At 40.3% G+C, this 23,160-nt stretch overlaps 3 protein-coding genes across 3 annotated transcripts; all 3 read left to right on the forward strand.

Moving 5' to 3' along the window:
- Positions 1-285: 285 nt before the first annotated feature.
- Positions 286-1,306, forward strand: mos (v-mos Moloney murine sarcoma viral oncogene homolog; the record flags this gene model as incomplete). Its single annotated transcript, XM_083697416.1, has 1 exon — positions 286-1,306. One exon carries the CDS (start codon positions 286-288, stop codon positions 1,300-1,302), a length of 1,017 nt encoding a protein of 338 aa, XP_083553542.1. The 3' UTR covers positions 1,303-1,306.
- Positions 1,307-4,198: 2,892 nt separating this feature from the next.
- Positions 4,199-6,812, forward strand: rps20 (ribosomal protein S20). The gene is made up of 4 exons (XM_083697250.1): positions 4,199-4,328; positions 5,396-5,495; positions 5,692-5,765; positions 6,600-6,812. The coding sequence occupies exons 1-4, from the start codon at positions 4,326-4,328 to the stop codon at positions 6,780-6,782; spliced, it is 360 nt and encodes a 119-aa protein (XP_083553376.1). The 5' UTR covers positions 4,199-4,325; the 3' UTR covers positions 6,783-6,812.
- A 1,744-nt stretch (positions 6,813-8,556) lies between these two features.
- LOC310815229 (kinesin-like protein KIF20A) lies at positions 8,557-22,143 on the forward strand (the record flags this gene model as incomplete). Its single annotated transcript, XM_083684953.1, has 16 exons — positions 8,557-8,706; positions 9,375-9,467; positions 9,885-10,004; positions 10,264-10,402; positions 10,497-10,681; positions 10,919-11,021; positions 11,810-11,977; positions 12,179-12,290; positions 12,761-12,823; positions 13,029-13,175; positions 14,150-14,315; positions 14,823-15,002; positions 15,454-15,593; positions 15,898-16,063; positions 21,256-21,375; positions 21,937-22,143. 16 exons carry the CDS (start codon positions 8,557-8,559, stop codon positions 22,141-22,143), a joined length of 2,259 nt encoding a protein of 752 aa, XP_083541079.1.
- Between the last annotated feature and the right edge of the window lie 1,017 nt (positions 22,144-23,160).

Here is a 23,160-nt window from a genome sequence, read left to right on the forward strand (position 1 = left end):
CCTTTATGAATATTTACTATTTCTAAATGCTGAAACAAGTTTATCGTGGGCGCTTTTATTTTGAAGAAATCCTTATTTACCTACACCCGAGGTAGGTGGGCGGAGTTCCACTATTGCCGTTGACAGAAGGCCACGCGAGACTAACAGAACATGTACGGTCGCCTACATAACGTCTAGTTCTGCAATCAGCTGATCTGCTGTCAGCCGGGTGATCAAACCAGAGGATCAGATCCACTCAACAAGCCAGAGCTAGTAAGAAGTAAGGGTGCAAGGTGCTCAGAAAAAATGCCATCCCCAATTCCCGTGACCCGCTTGTTGCCGAAGGACCTTTATCCATCTCTTGATTTTGGAGCGTGCAGTAGTCCGCTGGCTAAATACGCCAATGATTCCACCTTGCGAGTTCCAGCTCCACGATTCAACGGGAGGATTGCAACCAGATTGTGGTCGTCCATCATACATTGGAAAGAACTTCAATCTATGCAGTCGATCGGATCTGGAGGTTTCGGTTCGGTTTACAGAGGTGTGTACTTTGGAGAGACTGTCGCTGTTAAAAAAGTTAAAAAGAGTGCAAAGAATAAACTTGCTTCGAGACAAAGCTTTTGGGCTGAGCTGAATGCGGCTCATTTACGACACAAGAATATTGTCCGCATCATAGCAGCTACCACATGCATACCAGTGAATTTGGAAAATGAGGACAACATCGGCACAATATTGATGGAGTACGCAGGTAACCGAAATCTCCACCATGTCATCTACAACGGCGCCGACGCACTTGGAGTGGACAGGTGGATAAAGTACTCAAAAGACATTACGCACGGCCTTCTGTTCCTACACTCTCACGGCATTGTGCATTTAGATCTTAAACCGGCCAATATATTGGTCTCGGCGGAAGATGTTTGTAAAATTGTCGACTTTGGCTGTTCTCTGACATTGGACCTCGGGTGTGATTTATCAAGTGTCAAGCCCCATCTCAGTCATATCGGCGGTACGTACACCCATAGAGCACCAGAGCTCTTGAAGGGGGAGGACGTCTCCCTAAAAGCTGATATCTTCTCATTTGGCATTACTCTTTGGCAATTGGTCACAAGAGAACAGCCCTATGCAGGCGACCGACAACATGTTTTATATGCTGTTGTTGCATACGATTTACGCCCCTCGGTAAATGATGAGCCGTTCTTCAAGTCTCTACAGGGTGACATCTGCAGATCCCTTGTATGCAGGTGCTGGAGCGGCGATCCCAGTTTGAGACCAAGCGCTCAAGAAGTTATCATTCATCTTGACAAGATCCAGTCCGAACATTGAAACTTTTTTTATTGGCTATTATTAAGCTAGCAAATTGTACAGTACAACCATACATATCTGTTTTTCATTTCAAACAATCGCCCGTTTTAAGCACAATTTGTACTTTACGCCCAGCATAATGCCCAATGGCAACTGACACATGGTTGAATTTAGTGTCACAGGACAGCCCTTGGACCACTGTAAGCTTTTGATATTTGTAATACATACTTGTGTCATACCCTGATAATATTTTAATGTAGATGGGTGTGCAGTGCCAATGGTCGATCTCTGCCAATTCTCTTAAATAGAAATCTTGATTAACACGACCTAGTTTTTTTTAAACACATACAGATATGCATTTCTGATGTAGGCCTATCCTCAAGTAGGTTTTACACTGTGGAGCAATTTATTTTACTGTTGTATTCTGAAAGTATAGTTTTAGAGATGGTCAATGTTAAACTCATGTTCATTCATTTTAATGTCCTTGTGGTCTTTATGTAACACGAGTAGTTTATTGTTGTAATATTTTATATGTTTGCCATTTAATTAAAACATCCATATCCTGGAATAGGCTCCTTTTTCTTTTTGAAGAGTAACAAGCCAATACACCTGCAATTATAATGAGATGTGCTAGTAGCTACAAACTAACTGCTAAACATAAATATACAATATAAATGTTCATTAATTAAAGCCACAATATGATTCTTGAAGAATATTACTTGGATGCCTCATTATCTTAAAGAGATTCCACCTTTTCAAAATGTTTCCTCCTTTGACCCTGACCTTTGCTGTAGTTGATTAACCCAGACAGTTTTTAGTTCCAGATTTTGTAATGTTCATTGGTTTGCAATGATGAAACTTTGTTTTAATGGACACCTAGCTTGTCCTAATTTATTCAGCCATAATCTATTGGGCCTAACATATAGTAATTCTTTAGATTCCACTGTTAACACATGATCGAAAAGATGAATTAACGCACAGGCTACAACGACACCTTGTGGTCAGATACATGACATATTACTGAATATCATTACATCCCTTTTCCTTTGGTGTTTAAACATAATCAACTTTTCATGAAACTAATAAAGATGATATCAGCAACACAACTTTTAGTTGCTTTATCAAACATTTCAATGAATTTGTATTTCTCAAAGAACAAAATAAAAAAAATCAGCACTGATTAGCTTTATGAACTGTATGCTTTTCTCAGATTAAGTCTTTCAAGTTTTCTCACTTCACGTGTGGATCTCCTCAACACAGTGTTTGCATGAACGTCTGTTTGTGTGTTTGTGTCTGAATCTTCTGGTGTTAAGTGTGTGACTCGTGTGGCATTGTCATTCGTGTGCTCTTGGAATGTCTTGTGTTTTCAACAGCGAACGGCGGTTCCTCCTGAGGATCTGTTTTTCCTCAGTCCTGACAGCGTACGACCTTGGTCCTGAAGAACAGTGGCTTTCCTGTTCCAAACATTTGGATCTGCAATCCAGACCACATCGTCCTTTGACAGTGACTTGAGTTTAACTTTCTGCCTCGAACCAGTCATGACTATTTAACAAAATAATAAAACCATAACTGATATTGACGTTTCAAAGCAAATTTCTTAGTTACATTTCATACGAAACAAATGCTCCCCATGCCATTACAAAACAGTGCATATACATGCTTCCAATACAAAAGTAGCACGTTACTGAATTTTTAAGCTCTAAGTTTTGTCTTGTTCTGTTACCACACGGTAACTTGCAGTAACTTGCCGCAAAAGATCTAAAGCATGCTGGACACAACGCAGAGACAGGGTATGACACAAGCTGCGGTGCAGATCGCCGCACTCAACTGAATTCCTTCCACCGCAACGCAGTCTCCTTTGCCACTGTGGTGTGCACGGGGCATCACAGCCTACTGTACATTACCTGAATTTTAACAACAAAAAACCCAAACTTGTTTTCTTCCTCTCTCTAGCACTGTGACTGCCGATCGATGGCACTTGTTCTTATCAAAGGTTTTACTTACGATGACTGATGTATAGTTCATTCACTTACTGAGACAAATTTACTTATTGTAAGTCGCTTTGGTTAAAAGCGTCTGCTAAATGAGTTAAATGTAAATGTGAAACTCACTTGATCCATATTCTAGAAGTCTTGCTGAGTAGATTGGTAGTATCAAGTTTAGCCTAGTAATATTATTTGTGTACAGTCCATTATGTGTGCCCTATGTAAAATGACATGTATCTGTAGTTAGTTACTGTATTAGTCTCTGTCCAGTATTACTTTCATTAGCTACATCAGGTCGGGAACGGTTTGGAATTGACCAATGGGAACCCTTGTAATGGCAAAAACAAGACCGTTCATGATCAAGAGTGTCTAACCTATAGCTGTTGACACACCCGCTGCTTTCGACACACCAACTACTATGGGATGCAACTACCTATAGTTGTCTATCACCAAGTCTCACATAGCCATACCTCCAAATCACGTTGTTCTCACGCCTCTTTTGGAGGTCTGGAGAATTTTATATTAGCTGATCTGGCTTGGATTGAACTGGACGGAGTGATGGGAGAATGTGCTCACAATTTCATTGGATGTTACACTCCAATAACTTTGTCCGTAGAATAATTGTTTATTGTTATTTGCGTCTTTTCCAACCGTGTATGACTATTTTTGAAGAGTTGTTACCTATGCCAGCTTGTAACATTGTAGAAAATAGAAGAAAACCCGATGGAAAAACTGTTTTTGAGATTTCTGTTTGAAATCCATGCGACCCCAGGGTTGGGACAGCCTGCTCTAGATAGAGCGCAAGAACGCATTTTGGAACAGCCAATGGGAGAGCAGACCATCGCATATGCTCTTAAATATGTTGAGTCAAGCGGCATAGTTCCGGGTTATTATGACGTTCCTGACCCTTCCTTCTTGCTTAGTACCCGGATGTAGTGTATAAATACAGTAGCAACCCATTTTCTGGTCTTTTCTTGTGCAGTTGAGGTGACTGAAGTTCCTGGCTCACCGCTGTTCGCATCGAATTCTTACGAATAAGTCGGTCAGGAATATTCCGAAATGGTAAGAGCAGCCATCTATTCTGAGTGTATTCAACATTCAGTTATTTACCACAATCCTTGGTCTGTGAAGTTATCCCGACCATGAGCAAACAACGGTTTTCTAAACTCAGAATCCGCGCATTTGCACGTGTAGCGCGTTGTCCATTAGCTAGGAAGCTAACGAACCTAGGTAGCTGTCTCTTAGGTCGCATGACTAACAGTTAGCTTTAAGCTTATTACCTAGTTACCTGTCTTATAGTTTCATGCACAGCCATCTGATGACCCTAGTTACTAGAATAATGTGTTTATATCGTATACAGATTCCCTGTGAACTAACGTTAGCCTAGGTACAGGGGTGTAGTCGTGTTTTTGTGCCCGAGCGCTGTTCTATCGCTAAAGATCATCTAATAGACGAAGGCTAAGGGTGTTGTAGCACATTATGTTGCACGGCAGTGAAACCAGAGAATATTTATACCGAACTCACTCCCGCGAAACATTCTATTTTATACTGGCAGCGGTGCTAAAGAGTAAGGGAAAAATGCATGGGGCTCCAATGCAGATTTTCAAAGAAAGTGGCTTTCGAAAATTATTTCACATTAAAAATAAATCTGACTTATGTACTAGGACTGTGTAAATGCAACATTTTTACAGTATTCAAACAGTATAATGTCAGAAATTGGTAAAAAGTCTGCTACCTGCTTCACTTCATATTGCTGGCAGGTTTAGTCTATAGGGTGTTCAATCAAAAAATACCGCTAAAACGCCGAATTCACTGAGTAACATTATAATGCTTTCCCTTTCGATTTTAACATCGATTTGGTTAGTGATCAAATAGTTAAACTCAGTACTAAATATATAGAGTAATTAGCCATGAAATGTTTTTATAGTGGCATTGATTAGATGGGTGTTTGCTGACCCAAAAACCTGTTCGACCGCTTGTGGTCACCCAAAACCTTTAGTAAAGCATTTAGTGAACACACTTTGGATGTAAAAAGCTTTTCAGTTTGATTCAACACTGCAAAATAAATGAACAATAATTTAAATGCAATTCAACTGACTTCTGTATAATTCTTCTGTTTGCTCCAATAGGCTTTCAAGGACACCGGTAAAGCACCTGTTGAGGCAGAGGTTGCCATCCACCGCATCCGCATCACACTCACCAGCCGCAATGTCAAGTCTCTGGAAAAGGGTAATCTCATTTTACTACAGTAGCTAAGAGGAAAACAGTTAAACTGTTGAGCTGGTTTGGCGATGAGGATGAAAACTTATATGACTTATGCTGATTACGCTATACGCTATTCTGAGCCATGTTCATGCACTTATGGCTCATTGATGCAGCAGCTAGGAGTTGCCCATTCTTGACATGTGGCTTTTTGTATCTGCAGTGTGTGCTGATCTGATCCGTGGAGCCAAGGAGAAGAACCTGAAAGTGAAAGGACCAGTCCGTATGCCAACCAAGGTACCAGATCTAATCTCTGACCAAATACGTCTTCAAAGCATGTAATCAAAATAAAGTGCTAAGCTTTCTTCCGGTTGAAGTTGAAATCCCCAGTCACATCTCCCACAGGGATGCTTTAACCCATTTGTGCCGGATGCTGCGCTACGCAGCATTGCATCTACTGCCGGTTGCTGCGTTACGCACATTTGAATTTGCCGCCAGTTGCTGCGCAGCGCAGCATTTTTGATTTGTCGTAATTTACATGAGTGCAGCATATAATGCACTGTCATTGGTTCAAATACACATGAGGTGGGTCTTGTTGACCCAAATGTCGTGTGGTTCGCCGAACGCACTTGTATGTCTGATTGATTTTCCGCGACACGACACGACATTCGGGTGCTCACGTGGTTTTAAAAAATCAACAAGACCCACCTCATGTGTATTTGAACCAATGACAGTGCATTATATGCTGCACTCATGTAAATTACGACAAATCAAAAATGGCGGTAAATTCAAATGTGCGCAACGCAGCAACCGGCGGTAGATGTCGCGCGGCAGTCGGCACAAATGGGTTAATGGCTAATAGAAGCTTAGTTGTAACAGTTTTATCCATGTTTTCAATGTGTTGACCTGGTTTGGCAATGAGGATGAAGAACCACCCAGTTCTGTTGGGTCAAACTTACATTTTGTGCCTTTGGGCGGTAATTACCATGGTTCATACAAAAAACATAACAGTAAAATCTTTTCTGTTAAAGAAAGAATAACATTTAAAAAATCGATTTGACTATCCAAATCTGTCAGTGATGTCTATGGTAGTAAGCTGTTGTCTCATTCTCCTGCCTCTTCTACTTCTAGACCCTGCGCATCACCACCAGGAAGACCCCCTGTGGAGAGGGTTCCAAGACCTGGGATCGCTTCCAGATGCGGATCCACAAGCGCCTGATAGATCTGCACAGCCCATCCGAGATTGTCAAGCAGATCACCTCCATCAGCATTGAGCCTGGTGTAGAAGTCGAGGTCACCATTGCAGACGCATAAGCAGATGCAATAAAAGAGATGAAAATGGAATTCTTGTCTTGTTTCATTACTTAATGTTTAGGGGACTTCCTTTGTGTTTGGAATTGATACTAAATGCTATTTTAGTCATGTTGGTTTAGTGTTTCAATGATAAGGCTGCTATCACACTGCTTGTAGCACACAGATTTTTATTTAAGCGCTTGTGTGGTGCATTTCATTTGTTTTAAATAATACACTGGTGAATACTTTTTTATTTTATTTTTTAAAAATTGTCACAAACCGATGATTGCTGTAATGCTTTGGGATAAATTGTATACTTTCAGCCTACATTTCTAAATGTAGCGCTAATGAGAAACGGGTCACTGTCGCTTCCCCACAGAGGTGCTTATGTGTGGATTCCAAGGGCACTCTATACGAAGTGACATTTAATAGTATTGTTGCTTCAAGAATGGGTGTTGAACTAGGGATTCTGTTGTGAATGAGGTACTGATTCAATTCAGCTTATATTTGTATGAACTACACGGACTAACCTGACCCAAAATTGGATGTTTAAAAACAAAGTAGTTAAGATTAGACAATTTTACTTGGAAAGGAAATGCTTTTCCACAAATTAAGCACAACACCCCTACTTCCACACAAAATAAATGGGAAATAATGGAACTATAATATATGCTGGGAAAAGGGATGTGGCCTGTGTGTTAGTTGAGATGCTACAAGTAGCAGAAGAAAGGACTGGGATTGTAGTTGCTCAACCTTGCCCCCTGATTTTTTTGCCACCCTGCTTACACCTTGCGAATCCTTGCAGGTCAGAAGCTTGGAGTCCTGTCTTACCCAGACTAATGTGTAGTGCATGAGAAATGATGGATACCCAGTCTTGAATTCACCCCTAGCAAAATGTTTACCTACTCTATCAGAATACTATTACTTAATTGGTATTATTGCTTCCATGCATCTAATCTAGACATATGTCTAGGGGTAGGGCCGGTGTCGTGTCAGTATGTGTTCCCTTGTCAGATAGTGTTCCCCATCTATTTTAACATGAATTATTTAATTCAGCACATGAATTGATGTTATCGCAATTTGTCAATTTAACACCAAAAGTAATCAAATCTTTGACTTGAATGATATAAGATTACAGATGCAATCAATAATATGTAATCTGTAAGCATCAGCAATGCATATTTTGAATACATAATTATATAATTATAAGGGTATATAAGGGTTTATACATGATTGACAGTCATTACTGAAGTTGTAATTCATTCTTAATTGCAAAAGTTGAGTAATATAACATATTACTATTATTCATGGTATCACCAATAACCATAATTAGTTATCATGAAACTGTTTTAGAGGAAGTGTAAGCCACTATCATTGTTATTTTACAATAATTGTCATTAAATCACTCACTTAAAAACACACTATCTGACAAGGGAACACTGTGACACGACACCTGTCGGCTGGTTTCAGAGAGAGAGCCTCTTCTTGCAAGTTGATTGGTAAACCCTTGTGAGTTCCTCTGATGGCTTATAGGACATAGAACAGCTGTTCTTAATTAAGTAGTGATTTGAACCTGAGATCTTTTGGCCTTCAGACACTGGCTGATATGTTGTGTTGAGATTGAGCTATAAGTGTTATATGTTTATCAATTCATCTGAATTCTATTTAGTTGTTAAGAAAATAGATTAGCCAATTTGGCCTTGTCAGCTCGTAAGTAAGCTCGTAAGCAACCTTGATACACTTTGGAGTGACAAATCTGGTTTGAGTGCCTTATGTTGGGCTTTCTTGTTTAGAGATGACAACAGTCATTAATTTAACGAATGAAGGCACAGTCCTTGTGCATGCCGATGCAATGGAGTCTACATGCAATGAGCTACATGCATGTACTCCCCATCGAGGCAGGCTCTCAGAACTCTCTGGAATATCCTCAATTGTGTCCAGTCAGGTACTCTCACTTTTTGTGTGTGTGTGTGTGTGTGTGTGTGTGTGTGTGTGTGTGTGTGTGTGTGTGTGTGTGTGTGTGTGTGTGTGTGTGTGTGTGTGTGTGTGTGTGTGTGTGTGTGTGTGTGTGTGTGTGTGTGTGTGTGTGAGACAAAGGTGGAGTAATGTAAAAAGTTGGTATTTATATTGTATCACCAGGCACCTCCTAGACAAATGTTTAAGCTGGATTGCACTTGTATGATACCTACATTTTTGATTCAGTGGATTAATGTTTTATAAATTGTGATCGGAAGATTCTTTCAAAGTAGTAGGAATTCAGGTTCACAATGAGGTATTGCAATCGCAAATTGAATAATGTTAAGACCACCCATAGGACGATTTAGGAGTCAATCCCCATGGCAGCCATGATAGGAGGAGCCTCTAACTCCACATACGTATTCTTGTGAGGGCCACTCGGTCCAGATAATACTGTAATGGCCCATTGATGCAATGTGAGGCAGGGTTGGCGTCAATTTGACTTTTGACGCACTCATTGCAAGTTCATTAATTTAAAAATAATTTCAGTTCACTTCTTCCATTGTGAACTACAATTTTAACTGACCCCAACCCTGATGTGAGGTGATAACTGACATGATATGGACCCAGACTGGACATTATTATCTCTTGGTTTAGAGCAAAGTGTTGGATACTACTGTGCAGCAACTGAGGGTCTATCTGCGGGTGAGACCCTTCTCCAAGGTGGAGCTCTCCAACAACGAGGATCAGGTATGACTAACTGGAGCTATCTTTTAGATTTCAAGTACAAACCCAAAGACATTTATATGACGAAATGTAATTTTAAAATGTGGGGGAGAAATGTAACCCGTCTAAACCTGTAAACCTACGGCTGTTGGTACCTCCCACACTGAAGTGGTTGGTAGTCAGTTGGGCTACAACAGTTTATGTAAGTTGTGCTTAATGAGACACACTTAGCGAGCTACAATAACTTCACAAACCCTTAAATACTTTATCTCTAGGACAACATAAGATACAGAGGACTGGTATATTGCAATGTCTGTTGAGTGTTGTCTTTTATGAACTAGAATTTCAGAAGTTTCAGACTATTTACAGGTTGTCATGAAGGCAGGAAATTCACCTTGGGGGATCAATGATCCATCTATTCACACACAGTTTTCTCTCCAGGGCTGTGTGGTGCTTGAGGATGCCCAGACTGTATTGCTGCATGCTCCCAAGGGCTCTGCCACACTGAAGAGCAGTGAGAAGGGCATTGGCCAGGCACTTCATAAATTCTCCTTCTCTCAGGTAGGGTTAAATGTCAATGTACTACTTTACACCAGGTTGTTTTTTCATGTGTGATGGAGGTGGTTGATAGCTTTTCAGTTCAGTGCGATATTTGGGTACTGTAGGTTGAATATGGAGTGCTATACATGCATGCGATAACTTTGATTACCATTTAAATGAATGTCTCTGAAATTGATTATAGAGGTTTTATGATTGTTCAAGATGTTTTAAACACGTTTGTTTTGAAAGTCCAACAGTGTCATGTTGTCATTGCTCCTAGATATTTGGGCCTGAAACAAGGCAGGCAGATCTCTTTGATGGCACCATCAAAAGCCAAGTGCAGGCTTATCTGGAGGGGGAGAATGCGCTGGTCTTTAGCTATGGTGTGACTAATGCAGGCAAAACTCACACAATACAAGGCAAGTGCATTGGGAACCATTATCTTTAGTTTCTAAGTTAATATGCCAGTACCTCTGCCATTTGGGGCTTCTTCTTAAATCTAGTATGTTGCAGGATCACAGAAAGACCCCGGGATTCTGCCTCAGGCTTTGGATCTAATTTTCCGGCATATCAAAGGGAGGCAGTATGAGGGCATGGATTTGAAGCCATACCTCAACAATGATGCCCAATATCTTGGCCCTGAGCAGGTCAAACAGGAGAGAAATGCTAAAGCAGCCATATTTGCTCTACTCAAAGAGGTGAAAATACATCTCAGTTTTTCCCACTGTTTCAGTTTCTGGGATAATGGGAACAGCAAAATAATTCTATTAAATGTTATTACTGTGGGAGCAAGTTTGGTAGCCAAATATAAACATTTTGATGAATGTTCCAGTGCTACACGCTTGTTTGTGTCTCCAAAACTATATTTGTGTCTCCAACCCCCCCCCCCCCCCCCCCCCCCACACACATACAAACACACACACACACACACACAGGAGAATGAACCCCTGAGAGACAGTGGAGGTTCATCCGACACAGCTACATCCTCTGCCATAAGCCTCTCCTTCTCAATCTCCTACGATCTCACAGGTACTGTGTGTGTGTGTGTGTGTGTGTGTGTGATCACACAGGTACTGTAGAACGGAGAACAGAAGAATCTATTTAATGTTTCTCGGGAGGGGGTCTCTAACTCCAGGGTGAGCTGCTGGGTGTGCTGGCTTTTGTTCCAGATCAGCACTAACGCACCCATTTCAATTAATTGTGGTTCAGACTGAAGACTTTGTTTAGTTGATTATTTTAACTGCTATGTTCCTGCGGGGCCTGCACACCCTGTAGCTTTCAAGGATTGGAATTTCAGAACCCAAGTTCATAGGTCATCGATGATATTTCATTCCAGTTTCACTGACCAGACAGACCTCTTTCACTAGCTATATATGTGACCTCTCTGTCCCGTCACCCCAAGTCAGTGAATGGGTACTCTGTAAATGTAGGAGTAGATGTGTAGTTTGTCATTGCAGAGCTGCAATATTGAGAAACGATACAGATTCATGTTCAGCCATCTACTGGAATAATACGGTCCTTCAACACTCTGCTACATAACATAATTACTGTTGCAATGCTTGTAAATGATCTGCAGGTCATATAGTGGATACATCTTCTTAAACAATCATAAATTAATTAAGATTAATCCAATTTAAATTGCTAAAACATGTCTATGGCATTTAAATAAACTAGGGATGCACATTTTGGTTATTTTTGCTTTCGACTGAGGTGGTGGTATTGAAGCTGTGTAGTGTATGGGCCTTTTTGTTTCTGTAAACTGGTGTTAACTGGTACACCATCTGTGGTTCCCCGAGTTCCCCATCTCTCATTAGTTGAGTCAACAGATGCGTCTGCTGAGCGGGGCAGTTGCCAGTTTGCTCTGTGGGTGTCATTCTACGAAATCTACAACGAAAGTGTGTACGACCTTCTGCAGCCCCCAACTTGCTCAAAGACCAAGAGACGCACTGCACTCAGAGTGTGTGAGGACAGTACAGGCAACTCCTATGTCAGAGGTGTGTGAGTGAAAGGTTTGATTGCATGACTCTTCTGCATACATGGCAGCAACGTATATGCTCAGTTTAATTCAGTACATGCACACTGTCAAATGTACTAGCTGCATTTCCATGTGTAGTCTAATGCTCATTATATTCAGCAGTCTTGAAAGATTATATATATTTTTTTTTTCTTCAAAAATCATGTATTTCTCCTTTCAGATCTAAAGTGGATCAATATCCAGAACTCGGAGGAGGCATGCAAAATTCTCAGAATTGGAAATAGAAACCGGAGTGCTGCTTCGACTAAGATGAACCAATCATCAAGCAGGAGGCAAATTATGTTTCTACTGTCTTTATGATAAAGCCATACTCTAGTTTTACTTTATCCACAGTTGTGAATTAGCTGACCCACCATTCAGGGTAAACGACGTGAAAGAAAATGGCATTGTGCTTTGTAAAAGTAACTGGGGAGACGTGACACGACTGAACATTGTTGGTTTATTGCTAATATAAATTATTGGGAGATAGCAGTGTATAAAGTTACAGTACCTGAGTGCATTTTCCTTGCTACTACATTCCGAGCGTTGTGTAAACAAGTGGTGCAGATTGTCTGTGTGCTACTGTAGCCTCAAACCTTACTATGATTTTACCTCTGAACTAATTCTCTAAGGGCAGTCATTTAGTGAAATTAACATAATGCTTTTTGCATTGTAAACAAAGTGGTGGGCCTGCTAATTGTGAATGGTAACTTAAATGAGGATGCATAAACAAAGTATAAAGGCATCTCTATTTTCCCTACAGCCACAGCATATTTACTATCAAGTTACTAAAAACTGATGGTACAGAGGTTCAAAAGATATCAGAGTGAGTACCCATCAGTTCATTTACCCCGAGCCATAATTGTGTGTCAACTTGAACAAGTCCAAGGCATAGTTGTTAGGATTAACTATGGTGTTTTATGTACCGCTACTTGCTTGAGACCATTTTAAAAAATATGTATTTGGCTATTATTTTTGTAAGATTTCATACTTTGAATCCCCAAAAGGCATTATTTTGTATTTTCCCCCAGGCTTTCTCTTTGTGACCTGGCAGGCTCTGAGAGATGCAACAAAACAAAGACATTTGGAGAGAGGCTCAAGGAGGCAGGGAACATCAACAATTCTCTCCTCATCCTGGGAAAATGCATCACTGCCCTACGAAACAACCAGAGTGACAGGTATAAACACCACTGCAAAAGATGACCGAACAGTGGTGGAAAGCGCTACCACTAGCTCCTAACCGAGTTGAAGTGGTAAATTCACTCAAGTTGACATACCACCACCCGTGCCATCAAATCGATGGCAATGCAAGGAAGCAATACTGTTTTGCGGTAGCATGACGCCCTGTCACAATAGAACAGTAATTTTAAAAACACATTACTTAGTGCTGTGCAAAAGTCTTCATCCCCTGCACAGTTCACATTTTGTTGCCTTGGAGTCAGAAATTGAAATGCATAAAATTTAGATTTCTTTCAAAGTGAAAGAAAAATATAAAATTTCAAATTTCAGGCTCTAAGGCAGCCGCAGTGAGGGGTGCAGACCAGGGGAGGCTGATGAAGGTAAAAATCTGAAGACGGGCTCATTCATCAGTTTGATATCTGGTACACACAGAAAATACTAGTTTGTTCCTTTTCATTTATTGAATTCAATTAAGTCCAGCCCTGATGTTTCGGATTTATGAAGCCATTTTGGATATATACATTTGTGATGAATACCCATTGATTCTTGACGAATATTACTTATAGATGCCTCATGAGCTTAATGCCCCATCATAACCCAAACTATATATATATATATATATGGCTGCTTTAGTCCAATGCTTACAAACAGGAACATAATCAAACACTGTTGATGTCGCATACTGTCAGTCCTTGGATCCAGAGTTCTGTCTGAATTTGAGAGTGGTAACATTTCTCCAAACCCATCCATCAGCTTTGTGTGGCGGGGCTGAAGCTTTGTTTTAGTTTGTTTAATTATGGAATGTGGTTTTAATTTAAAACGAACTTAATTTTAATTTGCTTTAAAGCCACAATCCACTATTTCTAAAAAGAGAATTGGCACAATGCTTTAAAAAGTGGAGTTGTAATCCCGGTATTGGCACTCCAGCAGGGGCCCCTAACATTGTCCCCTTCCCTTTCCCTCCTCTTGTCAGGATGAAGAACAGCTACATCCCCTTTAGGGAGAGCAAACTGACCCGTCTCTTCCAGTCAGTTTTCTGTGGAAAGGGAAGGGCCTCCATGATTGTCAACATTAACCAGTGTGCGTCCACCTATGATGAAACTCTCCACGTCATGAAGTTCTCTGCTGTTGCCAAGCAGGTTTGTCACTCACTCCATATCAACCTTGGATACAACTGTTAAACTCGGTTGTGTGGCAAATAAAGGCTCTCTATTGAACAGGGTTGGTCAGTTTAATTTTGAAAGCTTCTCATTTTCTGTTTATTGAGATTAAAATAAAATAAATGCCCTATTTGCAGACATTGAATTGTAATTTACTTCCTGAACTTAAATTCAACTGACTCAAAAAAGTTAAGCCCTGCATGAGCTGTTAAAGGGGCGATCTGGGATTCAAACAATAACAAAGCCGTCTCCCTGCCACTTTTTTGGAAACAGCAAAGGTGGGCCTTGAGAAATGTAGACTCTCAATTTAAAAAACCACAAAGTTTAGTTCATAGGGGCAACTTGAAGTGACACCAAATGGTCTTTGCACATGGTTTCAGCGCTGCGCACCAGTGTTTAGCAGAAACAATGTTGAGCCCAGAGTGCGCACTTCGAGGGGGAATCTTGGGAATTGGAACGCAGCCCCTAACCTTTTGTTGCCCATAGGTGGTCCAGGTCATCCCAACCAAATCTCTGGAGTCTCTGGCCCCTAGGCTAGTTGGACGGGATGGCAAACCTCTGCTGAATAACGGAGTGATTGATGGCCAGGCTCTGGAGAACTACCTGTCTGAAGAGGAGCTGCTGGATGAGGAGGACGAGGCAGACATGTCCATTCTGCCCCAGGAGGTAGTATACCACTGCCTTCTTTTATTAATTCATTTATCTAACATGACTTTATGCAGTGAAATTGGTTCAGAAAGAACAATTTGAAAGTAATGTTGGCATATGCACATCTCCTTTAGGTAGGCGAGTCGCCAGACATCAAACGAACGAAGCCTGCACTTATGCTCCTTTTACCACGTTTACTTGTGACAACGTTTAGATCCAAGATGGATATTCATCATGTCAAATAGACTTGGTAAAAGAAGCATCCGTGTGCAGGCCTTTTTGGTTATTTTGTATAAAATCTTGATTTGAGCCAAAGAAAGTCTTTTGAATGCAACTGACATTGTTTGTGTACATGGCGTGCAATTGAGACAACCAGTCAAAGAATTTGCCCCAATTTGAGATCTGAATGTCTAAGATAACTTGTCTCAGGTGTTGTCATTCAAAAGGTTTGACGTCCTCTGTTTACTAGGAGCTCCTGAATGTGATTGAAAACCTCAGGACAAAGCTCCTGGATGAGCGGCGGAAAAATCTGGTCCAGGAGATTGACATCCGCAAGGAAATGGGAGATGCCATGTTGCAGCAACTCATAGAGAGTGAGGAACTCATGAAGTGAGTGTGCAATTAAGCATTTTGATACTTTGTTAAAAGCACCTTAATATTATTATTATTATTATTATTCCACTGAGTTTGACGCACTCGCATGTACCTGTGGAGGTAGGAATCAGAGGCTGGGCTCATTGTAATGAATGGTATCAAACACACATTTGGTTTCAAACATGTTTGATACCATTCCCTATTCCATTACATGCATTACAATGAGCCCATCCTCTAATCTCTACCTCCACCAGCCTCCCCTGACCTGTACATTTTCTTCCAACTGACCATATTGAGGAGGGTGTAAATGTTTTCAAAGCTGTCGGGTGGCAAAGCTCAAGGACAGCTACGAGGAGAAGTTGGAGAACACATTTGAGATGTACAAGGACGCACTCAAGGCACATGCCTACCAGTGTGCTTTGGAGCGTGTGGAGGATGACTATGTGCCCCTTGATGAGTTCATTGCTGAGCAGGAGAAAGTGGAGGTACTGTATACACTCCCTAGACCCATTCAACCAAACTTGCTCACTTCGGTGCAATGTACGAACACTAATCCGGAATGAAGAGAATCTTATTTCTAACACAGATGAATTACAGGGGGATAATATATCAGGGCCCCCCTATACGATTTTAAATAAAAGTTGGCCCCCCTCTATCCAACATATATTTTGGGAAACACCACAATTCATTGGCCCTCATTTATTAAATGAGTGAACACTCAAATCTGATTGTAAAGTGAACCCATGTTCATTTCCATGATCGGTTTGGGATTTATCCATGTATGGTGTGTTCAAATCAACTGAGATGAGCATACGCTTATTTTTTGGTCCATAATTTGCGCTGACTGACTATGGCACTGACTAAATATTTATAGCCAGCAGTGGGTTATGAGAGTGTGAGAAGCTCAAGAATAGTTAGTCCACAGACATGATTAGCAAGTTTCCAGCAAGAAGTGTTGAAATATTTGTACGTGATGCATCCTAGCTAGTCTCGTTCCCAGACACTTCCCAAACTAGGTTCTCCTGTACTTGCGTTAAAGAAATACTTCCGCACCCAGGATTTACCTCTGCTTAAAAAAGGTTCTATGCACAAAATTAAAGTGTACTGTAGCATATGGGCCCAGTATTTCAATACCAAATTCAATATCTTACAACAACTCACATTACATTAAATACTATTACTAACCTGTATTTAAGAAAAATTTTAAAAGTTATATACATCTCCACCTTATTTTATTGGTTGTAGTGCCTTTCACTTTCTAAATCCACCCTGAATCCAACCTTCCAGTGGGATCAAGATTATCCTGATTTCCTGCATCAAAACTCTCCTGATCACTCTTGAGTTTTCTGATACTCAAAAACAGCATTCAATCTCAATTAAAGGTCAGATTGGATTACCAAATCCGAATCCCTATCTGAATGATCAGAATCCGAAATACCCAAATCTACGATTTAATCAGATACGTTTTGAAATACTGGGCCCTCCTGATGACTATATCTGGAGGATTAACTCCAGGTAAAATCAGTAATGGACGGTGATGAGCCTTTTTTTTTTCTTGCCTTGTCTAGTGGAAGGGGCTTTTCTGAAGTTCAGTAATGTAGAATATGTAGACTAGTCCTCTTGATCCAAACAGCACCAACAGATGGGGTTGAGAGTGATCCCAAGGGGCCGCCATACGCACGCATGGCAGAAGTGTCATGGGAGATAGCCTCACTGAATATCTTAAAATGTGCGGAGACCCTCATCACAAAAATATTCTTTATTGTCATGTCCTTAAAAGTGTACTTCAGTGTAGTAAAATTGTATAATTTTATGTCAAGCATTTGGAAATGGCTTTCAGGTGCATGTCGCCATCTACTGGTGCCAATAAATTACCTAAAACACTGGAGCAGAGTTGACACTTTACAAGCGAACACTCCAGCACAGCAGGTGGCAGTAAATCACCAGCATTTGATTTACGGCCACTAAAAACACAGACGATTAACAACGTTGACTACATGGCACTCCCAGTTATAATCACTAGAGGGCACACTCCTCCAAATTCATTTTAAGTGATTATGAGTGCAGTGCAGTCAACACAGTCTGTGATGTACAGATGTAATGAATGGGAAAGATGGCATGTGCCTACTTTGTGCATCTATATGGACACTCCTCAAATAATCCAGATGGTCCTCGCTGCGGTAGGCCGGGTAAAACAATTAGCCTGGCCCATCACAGCTGTTGTCATTGGTCAAATGATCAACACAAGGTCCCAAGGTGCTCAGCAGCGATGTAGCAGCAACATTCAAACATCATTTTATATTATTATTATTTATTATTATTATTTTTAAGGGGTCTTGATTCAAATGTCTGATATCAACACTGAATGATTAGGGATGCCCAAATGTTAGACTTATTGGTGTGTGAATAATGACCAGTGGAGCCAACACCTTTTAAATATAAACACGAAATTGTAATTTAATGGGGTGCTTCATTCTTGTAGTCAAAAACACTGACTTGGCTCTTAACTGTAACTCCTCTTGCTCAAGCTCTTAGAAGCAAACCACTTGAAAACCTTAGGAGATTGATGACATATTGTGGGCACATCAAGTATTAAACCCTTGTTTAGTTGCCGTATTAGAAAAGTTACTCTTGTGTGTAATGGCTCAACAAAAAAGGGTTTTTGATATGGTGTGAGCTTAATTGCTTGTTCTGTGTTCATTCCAGATGCAATTTAGAAATCTAGAGTAATAATATTCTACAGTAGATCCAGTAGTTTGCCTTTTCTATTTAAGGGCATCGAGCGCACTCTCCCCCCGTCTTTCAAATCAAAGTTGCTTTATTGGCATGACATTCAGGCAGTATGCATTGCCAAAGCAAAAATAAAATTACATATAACATAAGTTATAAACTGTCTTAAACTTCATAATTTCACTTCTTCTGGTGTGGCAAGAGGTAACTTCAGTTGCTTATACAGCACACTCAACTTCCCCCTCCCTACTACTACTCCCTAATCAAATTCTGGGTAACTGTTTTGGAATTGGGGGAAGTAAAATGTTTTAATGTGCTCATATGTTTTACAAATAAGAGATTGTTCCTACTTTTCTCTGACTGCAGTGATCACTGCAATATCTGATGAATATTACACTTAATCCCTGCCGAGCAATAAACTAGCAAGGTAAAAATTTGACAGGTATTTGATATGATCAGTTAATTTAGGGGAGTCTGATCTCTAGTGTTCATGGCCTTACCTCCTGCGGAAAAGCAGGGCTAGAGAAATGTAATGACACTCAAATGTATAGATGGAGGTATGGAAGTAAGGTTTGACAGTGAAAAAGAAGGCTGTTGAGCTAAATAAATGTCACAGCAATCAGAACTGTTTGACTTTCATTAAGTTGTCCATTAGAATGGGTTTAAACATTAATTAGTAAAACAACGTTATTGGGGTTAGAACATTCCACAATCAATAGGTATATTAATTGGTATGACCACTGAAACTATTGTAGATTAAACCCATAAAACTGCATAGACCATCACAAATTCTCATGGACATGGTAAGATGTTTTGACATCCTGGTGAAACCTTTGTGAGAACTAGTGTTTGTGCACACTGCACATGTGAAACTGCGCCTGTAAAATATCACCCAATGTGATTCCCTGAATACAGTGTCTTCTGACTACATACTGTATCTCCTGATTACGGCTAGATCTGCTAAATGTTTGCACAAGTGCATTGCATTGTTTGTGCCTGTTTTCCCCCAAAGGGATGTTACAGGTGCAATCATTTTATACAATCTGTCCTACAACCCGTTTAGGAACTGAAACACAAGCTGTTGGTGATGGAAAACAAGTTGACAGGTACCAGAGAGGGTCCATTTACGGTTCCAACCCAAGACAATTCAATTCAGACGGAGATCTCTCAGCTGTGTCTGCAGGATGGGTTAGCAGGTCAGCGCACCCCACTTTTTTACATCAGTCAGCTAAGGCAAACTCATCCATATCAAAGTGTCAGCAGGTAGTTATAAAAAGAGTAATGCCATTGGAACTACTGTTTTCACAGATGCAGAGAGATGCAAACTTCTTTATAACGAAAAATGTGCAGTGGAGAAACTCTGCGAGGAGAAACAAAAGGTGAGAGACCAGGTAGCCTTACATCCATCCTGTATGTCTTGGAGACAAGTGTGCAAACATTTACTATTTTTTGGGGGGCTATGGCTACAGATACAGATGTGTATTGGAGTTACCATGGGCTAAAAGTACTCAAAATAGTACTCAAAGTTGGTTAGTGGGAGTGGCCTTAGTGGGAGTGGCCATAGAATTCTACGGGAGTGACCTTACTAAGTATACACACAATTGAATTTTAGCAAATTACACTACTGCAAGGCATGGCTCCAAATGGAGGCGGAACCCGGGCAGGAACATGAGGTGTGCTAGCAAAAACATTCCTCCTGGGCTCAAAGGAAAAAGAAAACTATACTAGCTAGCTACAGTGCCCTCCATAAGTATTGGAAAGAGGAAGCACTTTTCTTTTATACTCCAAAAGTTTGGATATGAAATCAAATAATTACTATGAGGTTCAAATAGAGATAATTCCATGTTTTTCCGATTGGTTTCACCTTTTAGAAATTACAATCCTTGTTATATATATATATATATATATATATATATATATATATATATATATATATATATATATATAGTCCTCCTATGTCAGGGCACCAAAAGTATTGGAAAATTGGCTTGACAGGTGTTTCAGGTGTTTAAGTCAGGTGTGTTCCGTCATCATTTGTGCAGGCATAAGAGAGCTGTCAATATCTACTATATAGTCTATGCTTTGCATATGCCTTTGAAGTCTGCTATTGGTTTCTGTCAACATAAGGACCTAAGAGACATCAAGGAAGCCATTATGAGGCTTAAATATCTGAAAAAGCAATCAGGAAAAACCTTAGACTTACGAAAATCCACAGTTTGTAACATTAAAAAAAGAAAGAAAGCACTGATGAGCTTAGCAATCGCAAACAGGCTGGTACTGTAGGCCAAGGAAGATTCTACAGTGGATGACTGAAGAATGCTCTCCATAATTAAGAAAACCCCCAAAACAACTATCCAACATATCAGGAACACTCTCCAGGAGGTAGGCATGAATGTGTCAGACTACCATCTGCAGAATATGTCACCAGCTGGACTACAGAGGCTTCACTGCAAGGTGCAAACCACTAATTATCCAAAAGGATGGTCAGGTTAAAGTTTGCTAAAAAGCCTGCAGAGGTTCTGTTGACAGAAACCAATAGCAGACTCCAAATGCAAAGCCTAGAATCAATACTAGACATTGACAGCTCTCTTATGCCTGCACAAATGAGGCGCAGTCTGACTAGATCTCTGCCCTCGTGAATAATTGCCGGTACACTTGAATACAATTATTTGTGACATTTTAAATTATGTTCCCACTTCATTGTCTAGCTACTTTCACAAATGTATATTACGACATATGAAACCATCACTGACAAACATCATGCCTGCAGTGGCTACGTTGCTAGTTTCCAGGGTGGACCACGGCTATTTCGAGCCACTCAACCATCGACGGCTAAGAAATATCGCAGGATTTTGTACTTTGAGCCTATGGTAATTTTAATACACTCTCATATCAACCTCAACTATCAACAACTCTGCATGTGTTTTTGTTTCCCACTTCAATCCAGTTGATTATTTGTATGGAAAAAAGGTTGGCAGAGCTAAGTGATGCACTTGATGAGGCTGGAGAAAGCTTTCATGAGAAATTAGCAGAAATAGAAGCGCTGCAAAAGAAATTTTCAGACCAGGTAATTGCATATGTAATACAGATACTTAATTGCCAATTAACCACTGTTGCAATCACCAATGTGTTGTTGACCAACATTACAGTTGACAATCAAGAGCTCTGGTTTACTGGTGAATTGTTTTCAGTCATGATTTGAAGGGCTATGGCTTAAGTAAATATTGAATTCATTATGTGTTTCCAAATTAGTTATGCATTATTATCAGTGACAGACCCTTAATGACTAAAATCCACACATTTCTAAACAACCCTTGGCAGCGGCATCATTCCTGGCATATTGTGCCCTTCTCGTGTTGTTGCCATTTAAGTTGGAATTCATTACAAGAAGTGTCCACCGAGAATTTGGCACTTGTGCCCTTGTACTTTATGAAATGGGCACAGACCAAAGACGACTCCTATGGCTCTAAGTACATTTTATTGGATAGTTACAAGCAATTTTGGCACACATTCCACTTAGCCCCTCAGAGGGCAAGATGAATGGTTAGTACTATCAATCAATTCCTTCAGTGGCTTGTTTTCTTTCTGTATTGAGTCTTGGCCTGAGTGGCATCTGTCCTGTCCCCAGGTACATGATCTAGATCAGATGCAATCAGAGAACACAGAGAAGGAGAGAGAACTGACCTCATTGAGGGAGGAGCTGGCTAAGCTTACCCAGAAGTCCCCTGTCAAGTTGAAACCCAGACGGGGACTGTTGGCCAACATCAAGGAATCTGTGACTTCCCCACGTAAGGGTGCCATCTGCAGGACACTGAGGAAATCAGTCAGGAAATAAATCATTGAAAAAGAAGCCTTTCCAGTAGAGGCTCCTCTGGTCTTTCCAGATTTTAAAATGCATTTTTCTAGCTGTAAATGTTGTATTTTATGTGGTTTATGTTGAATAAAATTCAATAGAGAGTAACTGAGATGTTGATTTCATTGGAGGCCCTATTTGGGGGATATTTACTGCCATGTTTTCTTTTTCTATCTGGTGCCCTTAAAGTTGGGTTGGAAATACCTTTTCAGCCTTTCTATTTGAGATGAGGTTATTGATGTGAGTTTTTAAATGAATGATTGACTCTTGAAAATAGTAACTTTATAAATGCCTCATGAGCTTAGTTCAACTGTATCACTCCATCAGAACCCAAAATATAAGCTTGTTTAACTTGAAACATGTTTTTTTTGTAATCTTATCAAATGTTATAATGTAAATTCAGAGCCCATGGGGAGTAAATGAGCATGTCTGACATTGAATACTGCTTACTTAAAGTATATATTGCATACCAGCCATACTACATACTATTTAGAGCCTACTGTTCAGTAAAATGTCTTCAGTAAGTGACACATTTCAACATATCATTCATACTGAGAAATCGTCATATGTAGCCCAACCATGTTGTTCACGGTAAATGGTTACATTTTGCTACTGCCCCCCTCGCTTACCTGCTCCATTAAATTGTGGGACCAAAATCAGAAAGGACTTGAATAGTGTGCAGTTAATTCATACTACATGGAAAGGCAAATCTAGTATTTCAAGCTGGCATTTTGAGAATACTAAATTTTTGTAATTTTGCATACAGCAAAACTTTCTAATCTTGCATAGTGAAAACGACTACTAAAAAGGTTACAGTATGAACTTTCAAACATGGCCTGTGTGTGGTAGGGGTGGGGGGCAAAAGACACAATGCCCCCATACTTGGCACCTATGAACATAGACATCACACAAGACAACCCCCTCCATTCCTTGACCCATTGGCTCAATTACTAAGAGTCTTTATTCTGGTGATGAGCCACCATGTCCGTTTTTCAATGT

Source organism: Argentina silus (assembly GCF_951799395.1).
Source record: "Argentina silus genome assembly, chromosome: 1".
In the NCBI taxonomy this organism is placed as follows: domain Eukaryota; kingdom Metazoa; phylum Chordata; class Actinopteri; order Argentiniformes; family Argentinidae; genus Argentina; species Argentina silus.

What these genes read in the sequence shown, in the direction of transcription:
- rps20 (XM_083697250.1), top strand. An exon ending in TGTCAAGTCTCTGGAAAAGG is followed by an intron (nt 5,496 to 5,691) that starts GTAATCTCATTT and finishes TTGTATCTGCAG; the next exon opens with TGTGTGCTGATCTGATCCGT. An exon ending in CAGTCCGTATGCCAACCAAG is followed by an intron (nt 5,766 to 6,599) that starts GTACCAGATCTA and finishes TTCTACTTCTAG; the next exon opens with ACCCTGCGCATCACCACCAG.